This window comes from Crocodylus porosus, unplaced genomic scaffold (genome assembly GCF_001723895.1).
Source record: "Crocodylus porosus isolate Cpor-Errol unplaced genomic scaffold, CroPor_comp1, whole genome shotgun sequence".
NCBI lineage: Eukaryota > Metazoa > Chordata > Crocodylia > Crocodylidae > Crocodylus > Crocodylus porosus.
Window position 1 is genome coordinate 33,385,967 of NW_017728915.1, and position 16,716 is coordinate 33,402,682.

The 16,716-nt window shown below is 42.8% G+C and overlaps 1 protein-coding gene across 1 annotated transcript; it reads left to right on the plus strand.

Annotated features, from left to right (window-relative positions):
• The first annotated feature begins 56 nt into the window (after positions 1–56).
• CENPN (centromere protein N) lies at positions 57–15,262 on the plus strand. The gene is made up of 10 exons (XM_019535931.1): positions 57–261; positions 2,181–2,226; positions 2,976–3,035; positions 4,883–4,959; positions 7,697–7,873; positions 9,342–9,443; positions 10,034–10,091; positions 12,130–12,242; positions 13,134–13,257; positions 13,949–15,262. Exons 1-10 carry the CDS (start codon positions 91–93, stop codon positions 14,062–14,064), a joined length of 1,044 nt encoding a protein of 347 aa, XP_019391476.1. The 5' UTR covers positions 57–90; the 3' UTR covers positions 14,065–15,262.
• Positions 15,263–16,716: the final 1,454 nt, after the last annotated feature.

The window sequence follows — 16,716 nt, forward strand, 5'->3', positions numbered from 1 at the left end:
TGAGTGAGTGAGTGAGGCGGGGCCGGGGCCGGGGCCGGGGCCGGGGCCCGGGCCCCGCGATAACGGTGTGTCCGTTGGCTCCGCAGCGCTATGGACGAGACGGTGGCCGAGTTCATACGCCGGACCGTGCTGAAGATGCCGCGCCCGCACATCCCGGCGCTGCTGCAGGCCTGGGGCTTCCTGCCCGCCGCGCGGCTGCAGGCGCTGGACATGCGGCCGCTGAAGGAGACGATCGCCGACGCCGTGGTGCAACTCTGCCAGGTGAGCGCGATACTGGGCCTTATTGGGAGGATCTGTTTATTGGGTTGGGCGGGCTCCATCCTCTCCAAACGCGCCCTCCTTAAGTACGACACCGTTGTATGGGAAGCATCCAAACAAGGTGAAAAACCATCGGCTGCTGGAAAAGTATGAAAATAAGTCTTGCTTCCTTGGTATCACTTGCAGTCTGTCCTCAATATTGCCAAGTGGGACATTTCTTTTGTTGGAGGCGAGCAGGTGGGTTACGACTGACTCCCTGAGAGCGACTTGGGTTTTGCATCTGCTGCAGCAAGGAGCTGCCTCAAAGATTGATCCTACATTTCAAACCCTCTTACGTTAACGATTGGGCGGAGGTTGAAATCGTGATATCGATACAATCGCTATTGTACACCTGGCAGCGCTGCCTCCCGTAGAAACCCAGTACTGAACCCGGCCCTTCTCAGCCTGCCTGGTCCCGCCCTGGGAAATGCCAGCTCTTCGCTTTTCTGGCCTCAGAAAGATCATAGAGCGGTTGTTGCTCTTGCATCGAACCAAAGCTGCGGCTGTGGACTCCTATTGGAAATCTCCAGGTGTATCTTGCAGGTCATGTTTGCACCGCAACAGTGCCAGCCTTGTGCGGTGCCAGCTGTTGGGTCATACCTAGGTCCAGTTTCAGGTGTCATGCAGCGGCAGGGAGCAGATGCAGGAAGGGAGAGGGAGGTGTGTTTCTCCCACTGCTCCTCTTGTACTTGCAGCCTGCCTGGTCTAGGAAGCTCTGAGTCAGAGGCCATGCCCCTAAATCCCATGCTTAATAGCTGATGATACCCCTTTCATCTAAGACGGGGGTCTTCAACCTTTTTTTTGGTGGGTGTACCCCCAGCAACTAGTTGAAAAACAGGGAGTCCTCAGCAGCTGTACAGTGCACAGCAGTTACCACATACCCCCTGGGGCCTTCAAAGTACCCCTGGTTGACAACCACTGCTCTAAGAACACATTCAAGCCCATTTTGCATCTGGCTGTGAACTGCCAGTTTCCACCACGTCTGGTGGCAACAAGTCTCATGCTAACAATGCACTGGGTGAAAAAGAATTTCCTTTTGTTCATTTTAAACTTAACTACCTGCTGGTTTCAGCGTGGCTGAGAATTACTGTATTAAACATTAACACGGATCTGAAATACTTAAATTGCAGTCTGTCCAGAAGGAGTACTTAAGTTAAAGATCCACTGACCCTGCGTGACCCCTCAGGCTAGGGTTAAGGCACGCCAGATTTTGTAGGTGGTGGCACATGGAGTCTAGTACAGGGGTGGGCAATTATTTTGGGCGGAGGGCCACTTACTGAGTCTTGGCAAGCCATTGAGAGCTTACATGACAGGCAGCCAGGGGCAGATAAACATTAATTTTCTAAATTTTTAGGGAACCTGCGGGCCGGATAGAATAGCCTGGCAGGCCGCATCTGGCCCACAGGCCACATTTTGCCCACCCCTCGTCTAGCATCACGTCCAGCAGAATTTGACTCCTAGGCTGTCATTGGGTATCCTATTACTGCTGGCTGTCTTGAGGGCAGCATCTGGTGCAAATCAAAAGGGAGATTTTAACTTATACCTCTGTATCTCTAGAAAGACACTTCTGTTGCTGAGTTATTTAATCCCAAATAGACTGCACCTCACTGTTTTTCTTTTTTTTAAATATGTATTTAATTCCTTGTTTTGGTAGGAGAGTGTTAGCTTAAGGTATCGTTATTCTGGATGCTATCTGAGACTGGGATCTTGCCGTTTTACTTTGGAAAAGGCCTTGCATGCTGTGGACTTTAATTTATGTTTTCTTTTAAATGCTATCTACTCCTGGGACTAAATTGTAAGTTTCTTTGAATTGCAATTTTAATGCAGGCTCTATGAGAACTTACGGCCCTATGATTTACCTTGTACTATCAACATTTTTTCAGGAAAAGCCTGCAAGTATGAAGGAAGCAGGAGTTCTAGACATTATTTGTAAGTAAAAGTATTGTTTCTTTTTATTTTGCTTCAAGTTATTTTATGGTTGTTGTATAAGCAGTTGGTTTGTCTTTTAAGTGCGTTTAGTGTTTTAAAAGTATTTTTTGTACAACAAAGCTGGTTGTTCTTATCTTGTCATTTCTAGATTGAATATGTCATGTGTTTTCTAAACAGAAGTGACAAATCATGTAGAACATCAAGGTCATGGGTCAAATAAAATGTATTTCAAATTCTCCCCAGTGGTGGTTTTTGAAGTTTACTTTGGACAGTGACATCTGGAACAATCATCATTGCCTAATAATTTACATGGAACTACAAACTTTAATATTAATTTTATGTAGATAATAGCTGGTCCAGGGATTTCTCTTATCACATTTTGTTGTGTATGGCTTCAACTGCATTCTCAACTACTTTGAGAGCTCTGTATAGTCCAGGATTGTCAAGCTTTTCCAAATCCTGAATTTTTAATTTGATTTAAGAATGAGTTACAGTAATTTATACGTTGCACTTGCTGCAATTTGGTGAATTAGAAGAAGTTTATCTTCCCCTTAATTGCTTAGTCAAATTACAAGAGGATTTCATGCCTCTTATATAAAAAAAAATCTCTATTTTTACTTCTAAATTAGAATATATTTGGTGTTAGGGAAATTTTGAAAGGAATCTGATTTTAAATAATGTGTGGGAATAGTTTAGTCAAAAAAAATGTCTTTATCCATCACTCTATTGGGCAACTTTTATTTCCCCAGACAACCATACTTTTCAGAACAAAAGGATTTGGACAGTTTACCAAATGACCAAAGCAGCAGGTATGTAAGATTTTTCTCAATGATAACTACCTCTACAGGATTCTCATTCTTCTAGGTCTTAGTAATCTATAGCAGTCCAAAGAGGTTCATCCCTCAGTGTGTAGATACCACTTTTTCCAAAAAAGTGTCAGGAAGGTCACTCAGTATTTATTACGTAATCTGCCTCTAGTCAGCTGCTCTACATGGAGATACATGATGTATCGTTAAACATAAGCTTAAGGAATTTGTCGAAGGCACCTCTAGCCCTCCACTGAAGTGTTCTATTTTTACTTCTAGAGTAGACCTTGGGGGATGGAAGAGGGGACTTGAACGGTCAGCCCTGAGTGAGCAAGGCTGCCAAGCACTAGGACAAAGGGCCGCCACTCTCCATGCATACACAACCCAAACCCTTTCTGCCAGATTCAGTGGAAAGGGTTAACTGCAGAAATGTTAGCCATCACCACCAGTGCAGCGCTATGGTCTGCCAAGTGTGATTTCCTACCAGCCTATATATGTTTTTCTAATTAGCTAACAGTTCTGCATCATTGGATGAGAGAGGTCTAAGGCAGGACAGTGCCAAGAGATTGAGGAATTTCCCAACATAGCCAATGGAAACTGTGACTTCTGGAAGTTTTGAGCTTTACAGACTTTTTCTGTCTTTGTAATTGAAGCATAGAATGAGAATGTTGGATTACTTTGGTTTTTTGAAAGGCTGCTACAAAATCTAACTTTTTGTAGGCTTTTGAATGTTCCAATTACCCTTCATTGGTCAGTCTAGGATTTTATGATACTTTTGGAGCATTTTTTGTATCAACTAGTAGACTTCCCTTGAGGTGATATTTTCAGTGCAAGAAACCAGTATAGGCTAGTCTGAAACAAAAGCATCAGAAAGTGGTAAAGGATACACCAAGGCTAACCATTAGTAAGCTTATTTAAAGTTTATGACCAGTCATACTTGTTTGTTTTAATATTATTATCTTAAATTAAAACAACACAGCCAGGCAGTGGGGTGGAGAGCAGCTCCCACCAGGAAAGTCGGGGGGGGGGGGGGTGGCACAAGGCCCCCCCACCCCAGATTTCTAAGCACACAGCAGGGTGTAGGGCTGCAGCCAGGACAGACTAACTCCAGGCAGGAGCTGCCTTTATGGCTCAGCAGGTGGGACCTAGCGCAGCAGGGAGCACCATGCCAGCAGGGTTGAGGCACCCCCTGCCTACCTGGCAGTAGCATAGAGCACAACTTTATGCCACTGCTGTGCCTCACCTTGGCAGCCATGGCAGTATGATGGTCCCTCTAGTTCTGGGTCCTGTTCACTGGGCCACAGAGGCAGCTCCTACCAAAATCTGCTGCCCTTCCCAAGCACAGCCCCTGGCCCCAAGCCCACAGCAGGCAGCCTGCCCTCACCCTGCACACAAGTCTGGGGGGCACATATGCCACTCCTGGGGGTGCATGCAGCATGGGGAGCCACACGCCTGGGACAGACTGCGCACGGCTCCGCTCTGACTGGGCAGTGCGTAACCCTGCCCCAGCCCCACTCCCTCCCTCACCATGGCAGCCTCAATTTTTCTCCGCACAGACTTACCAGCTGGGCACTGCTTTAAGCCGCCGGGCTGGATATTGGCAATTGGATTGGTATCAGCCAATATGGCTGGTTAATAATTGGCCATCAGTATCAGCCAGAAAAATCTTTTTCAGTGCACCTCTACCTAGAAGTAAAACTTGTTATGATATGTATTTTGATCTGCCTAACAGCCATGTAGCTTTTAATTTTGCTTTAAAAGCTATATCATTGTAATGCCATTTTGCTTTAGCGCAGGATGAAATACAAAATACTATGCTTACAAAAAGTGGTGTCTTGTTTGCATTATAGGAGGAGAAACTGACATTTTTGACTTCTCAGCTTTCAAACGCAAATTTAAGAGAAGAATTCAGTCAGCTCTGATAAATGTAAGAATACATCAGTTCCATATATGACGTGGGAAGGTATTTCCTATTTTGTCCTATCACTGAAACAAAAATTGAGGTCAAGTTATGGATTTCTCAAGTGGCTATGTTTGAAATGCAATAAAATTATGTTTGTGTCTGCTTCTATAATGGTGTTTACTTTTCACACCCCAGGGAATTATGTGCAGAAAAATTCAAAATTATGTGCTGCACGTGGTGGCACAGAGCCTGCCCAGTCTGGCCTGCTGGCACACACCTTTGAACCAGACCAGCATGTGTGGCTCACGGCACTGCAGGCAGAAGCCACGTACCATCGGGCCAGGTGGGCTCCATGCCTCCACATGGGGCTTCCAGCACTAGTGGGAAGCCGCACGTCATGGCACAGAATCACGTATCATCAGCCAGGCGGGCTCCATGCCTCCACATGCAGCTTCCTGCTGGAATGCCCTTTTCAGAATCCTTGGAATTGTAATTGCTGGTCTTTTTATGTGTTCTCTATAGAGTAACATGAAGACAGCTCAGTCTGAGTCAATGGCACGCACCGGCAAGCCAGCCGAGCCAACTCTGTGCAGCTACGTGCGGCTTCTGGGACTCAGCAGCTGGAGCTGCACGCCCGCCACAGCCATGAGGGCTCCTGTGCATCACTGGGGGGTGGGGGGGAAGAGGAGGAGCATGTGATGGAGGGACTCCCCACCCCAGAGGCTGGAGTTCCCCTCCCCACTTACAAGCTGTCCAGTCATGCACCACCACCCAGGTAAAATTATGCAATTATGCATGGCCATACGTTTTATGTGCAAAATTGTGTGGACACATAGTTGCATAATTCTCCAAGGTGTAACCTTTACTTGTCCTGGGTGAGTGAAAAGTGCCTAGGTTCTGCCTTAAGGTAGGGCCTTGTCCTTTTCAGGGTTCTTGGAATTGTAATTGCATTTCTAGTCTTTTTATGTTTTCTCTATAGAGTGACACTGTCTACAGGTTATGCTGTACTTCAAAAAACCAAAAACATCAGAAGTTTTGCTTGGTCCAAAATAGGAAAGTTGTTTGTGTAGATTAGGAGAGTTGTTGCTTGTAGCCTTGTTGATCTAAGCATATAGGCAAGCAAAGGTCTTTGGGTAGATGCGATCTTTTATTTGACCAACTAAAATAGTTGGAAAAAAAGTTCTTTTCAAGTTTTCAGGCACAAATACCCTTCTTCAGACATTGGGAGACTCTGCTGCTGTTGTGAGTTCTCCAAGGTAGAAAAGAAGCTAAAGTAACAAGAAATCTGTGTAAATGAGTGGAAGTTTGGAAGACAATGGACTTTATATAGACATTTGATTTATGACACATTATATAACCTGCTCGATATCTAAATCACCAGGTAACCTGCCTGACCGCTTACATTCCTTCACACATCTCCCTCCCTCCCACGCCATCTCTACCCATTGTCTTCCAAACTTCCACTCATTTATGTTTTCACAGATTTCTTGTTACACTTTAGCTTCTTGTCTACCTTGGAGAACTCATAATAGCAGCAGAGTCTCCTGACATTTGAAGCAGGGTGTTTGTGCCTGAAAGCTTGCAAAGAACTTTTTTCCAACTAGTTTAGCTGGTCTAATAAAAGGAATCACATCAACCCAAAGAACCTTGCTTGACTAGGAGAGTGCAGTGTTTCAGGATTAGCCTGTGGCCTACACACTAATTATCATGTTCTAATCAGTTGAGCAATAAGACATGAGCAAACATGCCTCTGACCAAATATCTCCTCCAAATTCTATTTGGATTCTGTGTGACTTTATATTAATAAGTTCTCTAGTATGTTGAAAGCAACTTATACATTGCCTAGCAGAAAGTGATGGTCCTTAAGCTGCATACTGTTTAGTAGCCAAACCTCATATAGGAGACACTTGTGGCCAACAAGGGCAGATGTGGTTTTCAGAACTATGAAATGATACTCCTTTAATCAGTATTTGAAGGAGGCGTTGCCTTTCCTGTTATCTCTGAATCAAGAATTTTGTAATGAGCTGCTTATGTTTCTGATAAGTAAGGGTCTACCTAAATCACAGTCAGATTTACCAGTTTTCACAAGTTGATCATAGCGTAAAGTTCTAATTCCAAGGTCATTTTGTAGTGGCCCTGGCAGCGGGGTGCAGTAAAGGGGTTGCTGGTTAGCATTTTCATTGCTGGCTGCTGTTCATGCAGTCTTACCCCTCAGTTTTGATTGTTGGCTGCCATTAATTGCTGGATGCTGATGATGCAGCCCCACTCCTCAGTGCCGACAGGCCCGGGGAGAAGAGAAGGAGCAAGTATGAGGGGGATGCTGCCATCTTGTCTACTGCCCTTTGTGCAACCACGCCAGTTGGTCCTTTCCCTTCTTTGCAGTGAAGACCACGGTTCCCATTGTGGAGCCAGCATTTTATTTTTATTAAGTTTTTGTTGTTGTTGATTTTTCAGGAACAACCCTGGATTTCGTGGTTTCCCTGAAATCCACGAAACTGCAAATTAAGTAGGTCCTACTGATAAGGGTGTTTACTTGTGTTAATAAAAGGTGGATGCTACAGTTTGGAAGATAACCCTCTTAACTCTATTTATTGAGAGTATAAGTGCAACCTTGACAGGTCAGCAGGATCTGTTTTTCTTTCATCTGCAATGGTATATCAGATGGTCATGGGGATGTGTTAATGCATGTCTTAACTGGCATGCCCTGTGTTATTTTTGAGTGCCTAACTTTGTGACAAACTAAATTTGCTTTTTTTGTAAGGTGACTGTTAACTTCAAAGAATTTGAAGATAATGCAATTTGGATTCGAATTGCTTGGGGGACCTCATATACAAAACCAAACCAATACAAAGCCACCTATGTTGTATATCATTCGCAGACACCCTATGCCTTCATTTCAAAATCTGTTAATAGGAGCAACTTGCCTCTGCTTTGTCAGGTAAGGAGCAAATTTGACCATGTTACTGTGACCATGTTACTGATCTTTTTTAAATAGTGTAGTTATCAAAATGGGCAATTTAAAGGTATGAAGAAATACCATAACAGGAAGTGTAACTGGTTTAGAAACGATCTTTAGGTTAAATTCCTACTGTCAGTGTTTTCATAGGTGACTATTTCATTACCACATGAAAGTAAATGTCAACATTTGGACATTAGTAAATACCATATACAGTAACTGCCTTTGAGCTGTTTCTTTACACAGAACATTTATTTCATAAAATCTGCTTTTACCAAAATAGCACTATGTTACTGATAAATCTGAAACGGACATGCAAGTGTGAAGAATGTACATGGTTGCAGGTTGCTATTGTTTTGAATATTGAACTTGAATTGCTGCTAGTAGGCATGAGACAGGTCAATAGCTTCAAAACATTTAGAGCAGAAGGTGGATGGTAACTGACAAATACAGGATCATAGCATTACAGTCTATTCGTATCACTTATTTTAGGACAGCTCACCCAAGACCTGTGCTGTACATCTGTGACTTTTGAAGAGTGGCAGTGATTTACTCTGGATACACATAACATTTCAAATGGTAAAAGCAACCTGCAAATACCATTTTATACCGTTCTCAGTGATGCAACTGCTGAGCATCAGGGGTTTTGAAAATTGAAATGTTTTGGTGATGGATAGACCTTTGTGTATCTAAATCACATGGATGTTAAGATCACTAGGAGAGTTTGAGACCTTGGAAGGTTGAAAACTTACCTTTCCGATAACATAATCTCCAGGTTTGAATAATTCATTAGAAGGTCATACCGTAACAACAATCAAGGTGTTCCTAAATATGCACAATACTGAACTTATGCTTTGCTTCCATTTTTATGGTGGCTTAATTCCCCTTTTTTCTGAAGCACTCTAAATGTTCGTCCTTAAAAACATATTTGGTAGTAAATCCACATATAATTGTATCTAAAGATCTTAGTTAACCATTTTTTTTCAAATCTTTTTATTGTGTGTTTGCTAATATTGTTATTTCTCTATATTATTTTAATCAGAACACTGTGGCGTCAAGTCAAATGTGTTCTAGATGTCAGTGTTTGTATTGGTGTACTCTTCATTGCCAATACTTGTAATCTAATAGAAATAAGACGTTGAGTAAGTTTGATGATAAATTTTCTCTTACGTTGATTAATGTTAATAGATTCTTATCCTGTATCAGCCATTCCATTATTTTGTCAATCTAAGAAGCCTGTAATTATCTGAATAGTTCCACTTACGTTTTTTAAACATTGACTCTCCATTCATATTGTCTTTCAGATACAAAAATCATTCTAGGTGAGCGACAGTAGTTGTGCTTAACAGTTTACTAAAAACTTTGCATTTGCCCAAAAAGCTTGCCAGCTTTATCATGTTGTAAATAGCTGAGAGCTGCTGATAAAAAATATTTTAATTTTTATTTAAAGGCACTGATTGTTGCTTCCAATTATGGTGACATCCGTGAAATGGAGCTACGAAGCCATTGTTTAGACTCCCTTAAAGATATTGTGTTTAAGAGGTATAGCCAGGTGAGCCCCTTTGAAAGTTCATTCTAAAATAAGTCTTGGTTCTTTGTTTCAGACCTAGCTCTAAACTTCTTAGAAGGTGGGAAAATTCACCTCCTCCAAGAGATCATCATTTTACAGTAGTATTGCAGTGCTGAGGTGGACAACCTTTCAATAAGGTAACATTAAAGTGGTGATCTAAAATTTAGTTTCCCACCTAATGCTTCTTAGAGGCATTTCTAATTGGTTATATTTTTCCAGACTAAAACTACACTGATTTGAATCTTGTGGTTTTGTAGTATTACAGCTTCATTGTGCCAAAAGTACTGACTTGGAAACTTAAACTGAGTATGTCTTTTGTTCATCTAAATAGTCCTTTCAAATAAGTAATTGTCTCTTGAGTATCATCAGAGATGGGAGGAATAACATCCCAGAATACAATTTGGGATGCTTAATTTCTTATCGTTGGCAAAAACAGGGAGAAAACTGACTTTCAGAAAGCAGCATAGAGGAGTCTGAAGAAGTGTTTCCATCTACGTCTTCTAGAACTAGAAATAAACAGTTGTGTTTTATCATCAGTTTAACCCTCTCATCACTTCTTTTTTTTTGCTTAGACCTTCCAAACGCATCATCCAAAACCTCTGCAAGAAAGAAATGTTGCTCCAGAAAACGGTATGTATGTGTGGGCATAAAATCATAGAAAAGTAAGCTGGAAGGGACCTCATCAGGTCGTCTAGTCCAACCATCCATTCAAGACAGGATCATCCCTATCTAAACCATCTTAAATAAGTGTTTGTCTATCCTGTTTCTGAACCTGGGAAACAGTCCTCACATACAACTACCCAAGCATAATGCCTGAAACATCAAAAACACCCTTTAGCTTGTGGGGTTGAGGGCACTGTCAACCTCCTTCCATGCTTAAGAGATCCAAGGATGAGGACCATGCCTCATAAATCTGTATATGTGTATGTATGAATCTGTATATATGCAGAGTTAAAGTTTGTTTCAGTGCCAGTACTTCTAGATGTTTGCTTTTAGCTGTTTAAGAGTGTGGAACCTGTTTATGGTACATATAAGTCTCGTGTGGAAGACTTAGAATCTTTCAGTCAATAAGGTGTATTGGATTTGTGCCTGTGCTCTCTGCCTGTCCTTTTTTTTTCCCTTTGCCTTCCCACTCTCCTCCAATCTAAATGGCCCTAGGATCAAGCAATTCCAGCTATCATTAAGGGCCCTTCTAGATTCCAATTCAGCGAAGCTTTATTTCCTCCTATAGGATTTCACATCACCTGTGTACGGTGCCCAATTGGTGGTGTGTAATGAGGTGCATCAGAATGTAGGTCTCGCCCTCTGGGGCCTAGTTTGACAGCCAAGGCTTATTTCAATATCTGCGCCTGTATGCTGCACCTTTGTTCTCGCCCGCCACAACTTGATTTGAATTAATTTAGATTGGAAGGCTTCTCACAATTTAGGATCTTCAGGTGAGATTGATGGCTGTTTTTTCGGGGCTTCTACCTCCCCTTATAACCCCATCTTTTCATCAACCAGTTCAGAATAAGCTCAAAGTCTTTTTATACAGGTTCAGATGTCAATCTTCGTAATAGATCAGTTAATTCAGTAAGGTTTTATCTCAATTTAGGAAGGAAACCGTATCATTGATGAACTCACAGTTAGATGTTGCCACGTACAGGACCTCCACTCCTTGTAATGGATCCCTTTCCAGGAAATCTTCAGTCTGGGTCTCACTCCGGCACACCTCTTGCTGGTCACTTCTCCAAATGACCAGACTTAAACTGCTCTACTATCTCCTCCCTGGGGTACACTGCCTGTGTCCAACCAACTTTGCCTTCTCTGCCAGCTACTTCCCTCCTGTTGGGTCTCGGGCAGTTATTAATCTTCTCTGGTGTGAAGGCATGACTGCCAGTGCTGGTCTTCTCCAGCTTGCCTGCCTCCAGCTGACTGCTTGCTCTTTTAAAGCTAGCTCTGTGCTTCCAGCCAAACTGAGGAATGGCGGGTGCTGGGTATCTAAAAATTCCAGTTATCTGAGGCTGGCTGTTTTTGACTGGATGTAGGGCAGGGTGGCTGTGGCAGCGGCCACATGTGGAGCAGCGGCAACTCAGGTGCGCATTTTGTTTGGATGTAGAGCAGCGGCAGCACAGGATGGTAGGTGGCAGCAGCTGCCCCTGCTTCCAACCCCTCCACCCCCGTTGGGGCCTGCCAGTCAGCTGGAAATTTCAGTTAGCAGAGTGTGGTGGTTACTAAAATGGCAGATAACACATACTTTATTGTAATTCCTAGCAAGCCAGCTTTCTCTACAGTTAAAAAATTATTTGATCTTTAAACTTGAGCAGTTTAGATGGATTGATAGACCCAGCAGTAAGGAGCAGGTGGTAGGCAAATCTGCACTGTCTTCCTAAAAGGTATACAATGCCAAACTTTAATACTGGGGACATTGACAAATGTGACTCACTGGTAGCCTTTGATCTCAATACAAGCTGTTATAATCTAATAGCACTTCTAGATAGCCTTTATATTCACCTTCTAACTGCTTGTTGAACAGTTTGGTGCCTTCACTAGTATTAGTATCTGTCTTTGTTTTCAGAGTATGTATCACTTCCAAAAATCTTCCTCAAAGAAATAGAATATGCATGTAATGGCTAAACAGTGCCACACTGACTGACCAAGTTGTTGCGTTTTGTTTTTTTTCTCCCAGTGGATCCTAGGATAATTCAAGAAGATAAGAGTGAAAAAGAGAGAATCCAGCGAGTGAATCAGGAAGTCTTTGGTGATGGTCCCCAACCAAAATTAGAATTTGCACAATACAAGGTTGTAGAGACTTTTAAGCCAAATTCAAGTCTTGTTGAAGCAACAAAACAATAGATGTTATATCACACTAACAAAGAATTTTCCAGTGTTTCTTCCAGTTTTTGCAAAAATGTGGAATTCCTCATAAAAAAGATACAAATGTAGCTAATGGTGGATCACATGTCTCTTGCATGCAAATTTAGGTTGTAGAGACTTTAAATTTGAGCATCTGGTTTAAATATTTATCATAAGGAATAATTTAAATGGTTAATCTGAATCCTTGTCTATTTGAGTAGAAATATATCTAATGTCCAAATTTATTATTTTGCATGTTTTGTTATTATCATAGAATGAGACTTAAAGTAGTGATGATCTGAAGTACAGGGACATCAGAGATGCACAGAGTATTTTTAAAGCTAGGTAATGCCAATAGCTATGTATGATTTGAATTTGTTCACAAGAAAAAAGATTTCTTTGTACATCAGGGATTCCAAGAAATAACCTTTAATGATTTATCATGGATTAGACATGTTGCATCTCTTTCAATAGAGAATGGTTTGCCACATGGGGGCAGTCTCTGATTTTCATTAACAAAGTATTTTTTCATCTAAATCATTTTAATACTAGCAAACAGACTATGAGCCAGACTCTACCTTGACTAACCTATATTCTGTGGCATATCTAACAATACCAGCAAATGCAAACATGATGATACTGCTTTTGTATGCCATTAAAATAAATGGCATATTGTCAAAAAAGTATTAGTTATTATGTGTTAATACAGTAGGAAGAAAAGAGGACAGTGTCCAGCAAAAGAAAGCTAGGCTTTAGTTTACATTTTGCATTGTTTTGTAATAAAACACATGGCATACTCTTTACAAATAACCAGGACTTCTTTTTCTTTGTTCACAGCTTGAAACAATGTTCAAAAGCAATCCTAAAATGGTGAACATGTCTGAAAGGGAATCATTCCGATGTCTGGTCAAATTCTCTAGTCCACATCTTCTAGAAGCTTTGAAATCCTTGGCACCAGCAGGTAAGTATTTCGACTTTGATAAAAACCAAAAAAATGGTAGGCAAAATAATTTACCATTGTTATAATCTACTAAGCGTGCTTCCACATGGGTTGGGGTCAATTAAACAGCTTTTAGCCTGTGTACTTGAAAGTAATTATCAGTAGAATTTTTAAAAACTGGGAAGCTGGAGCAGTTATAATTATCAATAGCTGTACATTTTATAACAGATAAATCCCAAATTATGTTAACAGCCTCCCTAAAACAATCCCAAGTAAAAAAAAAAAAATTAGAAAGCTGACACAGAGGCAGTTCACAGTGCCATAATGACTGGAGCAGCACCTCTGTAGATCAACCTGAACACATCAAATGAACTGGCCCACAATCAGATTTGTTGATGACTTAATGCACTTGACAACAAGAAGTGGCCTGTTTTGTTTTGTTTTGTTTTGGATGGTAAATTTGAGCCTCTGTATATATGAATAGAAATATAGCAAATAATTATAATAATAAAGGTTTATGTATCTTGCATCTGGGATGGGTTTTTTTCCCCACAAGAATATAATTTGCTCGTGGAATTATAATGATTGTACCTGGCTACTCAACTTATAGTTTAAAAGATATATTGAGTAACAACAATTGTAACAACAAGTTACATTATTAAGTAAATTGGGGATGAATCAAGCTGTAATTCTTCACTCTTGTTTCCTGCAGGTATGGCTGATGTACCACTTTCACCATTACTTACATGTATACCACACAAAGCCAGGAACTACTTTAAAATTAAAGAGAAAAAGGGTTTACTTGCAGCAAGCCTTGTAAGCCCCTAACTTTCCTGCAAAGTCTGATCCATACAGAAATGTACATATGTATATGGGTTAGTCAAGGAGATTGCTTGTGACAGGCCATTCTTATGCCAGTTAAACAGTGAATTTAGGCAGTTAAACCAGTTATTTCATTAGAGTTCCTCTACAGTTCATAAAGTATGTGATGGAAAGACGCAACTTAAAACAGACTTTATCAGAATACAGTAGGTCAAGTAATGGTGTGGTAGGTCTGGCATTTGCTTACTGTAGTAGCATCATTTAATATAATGGAAAAACCTATAATGTGTCATTCACTATATGAGAAACATTCTGAGACGAGACAAACCTATGCTACTGGGAAAATGAACATTTCAAATTTGCCTTGACGGTGCATTCTAGCAGAAGATTCTTATGACACCATTCAGTTGTCATGACTGCATTTATAGTAATACATATGGTAACATGCTTTTATATATTAAAAGAGGTTTGGGGCTTCTTATTAGTAAAAGGTGGTATCAAGCAGTTGGCAGACATTTTTCATGTTCTTAAAATAGTGTTAGTAAATACCTAATAAAGAGATATAATGCTTTATGTACACTGTATTTTAATCTCTATTTTACCAAGTGACTGAGAAGGTATTGAAGCAGAGATGTATTTAAGTTTTCTCCCAGATTAGTAAATAAATGAATCTAAAACTTTTTAACCTGTGTCAGACTTTAGAGCATCATTGCTTTATAATTTGCTTTTCATATGCTATAACAAAGTGCATTGGAATTGTACATGCATTGCTGCTTATCAAAATATTGGTGGAAAGCATCTGTGATGAATGTTATTGCTAATTGTTATTAATGGCCTTCTGAAATAAGTTGAAATTAGATGGATCCCAAATATACAGTTAGCATACCTTTACTTGGAGGAAATGGTGTTTCTGAATGTGTCCTTTTTAGGGACTGACCCACCTTGTGTTCTAGAGTAATTCATTTCTTTCTGACTTTGTGGACATAAAGATCTCAAGCAGAGTCTGGTAGCACAAATTAAAGAAAATAATAGGTTTCCAGTGCAGTTCTGAGCATTCTTAACTGTACAGGCTTTTTTAATGCAACTCTCTTATGATTTTTTTATTTAGGGTACCAATTTGAAGAACTTGGTTTGCAGTTAACATACATTGTACAAAGTATGTGTCTTAAAATTGCTAAACATTAAAATTTAATAGTAGACATTCCTTATCCATGTAAAAAAATGTGTTCACTTGCATCAAATAATTTCTGTACACGGACTTCTCCGGAAAGGTCATGCTGTAGTAGGGACACTTAGCACATTAGTGACACCTGTCACAGCAGCTTCCTACCCCTGCTTCATGCAGCTGTGGGTTTAAGCCCTCTGCTTCCCTTCCAGCATTGCAGGGCATAAATCAACTACCAGGTAGACCACGGGGGGCAGGGATCAGAACAGCTCTTGAGGAGAAAGTGGGGCTTATCTTTTGGCACACCTGAAAAAAGTTGGCCACCACTGTTATAGTAAAGTACCCTAAAGTTTGTTAGTCCTGCATTTACATCTTTCTTGCCCCACTCTATCTGAGATCTGTAGCAGACACTGGGCTAAATAGCTCGGCCTCCCAGAACAGCCCCCACCCAGTGTTTTGGGAACATTGATGGGGAAAGGAAAGGGGAAGTCAGCAGGCCCTCCCTAGGGGTGGCCAGCATAGAAGACATTGCAGTTTTCTGCTACTGGCCTGTCCTCTACTGATACGAAGCCTGCTGCCTTTTGTCCTCTATTTTTCTCTTGATGAGAAAAATAGGGGACATGTGGTTTCATATCAATAGAGGACAACTGGACTGTCCCCTATGATAGCCACCGAGAGACAGCCCGGAGGTGCTGGTGCCAGGGGCCGCCGGGCGGCACGACCCTCGCGCCAGCCCCATCCTACGGGGGCTAGCCACTCTCCCTGCCCAGCTCGGGCAGCAATGCGCCCGCGGCCGGCTCAACCGCAGCCACCCAGGACGTGGCGGGGCACGTAACGGCGCCCCCACTCAGCCGGGGGCCGACGGACGCCCACGTGCCCTCTCCCCGCATCCACAGCAAGCTGGTTTCCGGGCCAGAGGCTCACGCGAGGGGGGCCAGCGGAACAGCGCGCACCCTCTGACACCGACGTCCCGCAGGCAGCGGGGCCGCGGCAGCTGCCGCTCGCTCCGCCCCGCCGGCGGCGAGGGGGCGGGGCCTTGCTTGCCTATTCACGAGCCGCCTCGCCCCGCACCCGGAAGTGGCGGCCGGGCGGGTTCGCGGGGCGAGGCCGGCGGCGAGGGGGCGGGGCCGAGCTCCGCCCGCTCCAGGTAACGGCGCCGCTGAGGGCGCGGGCCGGGGGCAGGGGTAGGGAAAGGGCGGCGCCGCGGCTCCACAGCCGCCGCTGCGGGAGCGAGGAGCGCTCGGGGCTTTCGTACGGTCGCCACAAGGCGCAGGAGGAGCTGGCGGGCCCCCGGGGGTCTCACCCGAGCTGCCTGTCAAGCCCCTGGGGGCTCCGGAGCGTGAGGAGAGGGGCAGGCCCAGGCGCTCGCCGCCCACAACCGCGAGCAGCCCGGCCCAGCAGGCAGTGAAAGGGGGGTGCTGGGCTCCATGCGCACAAGCTAAGGGCTGCCTCCAGCCTGGTGAGGCCAGAAAGGTCGAGGACCATTACATTAA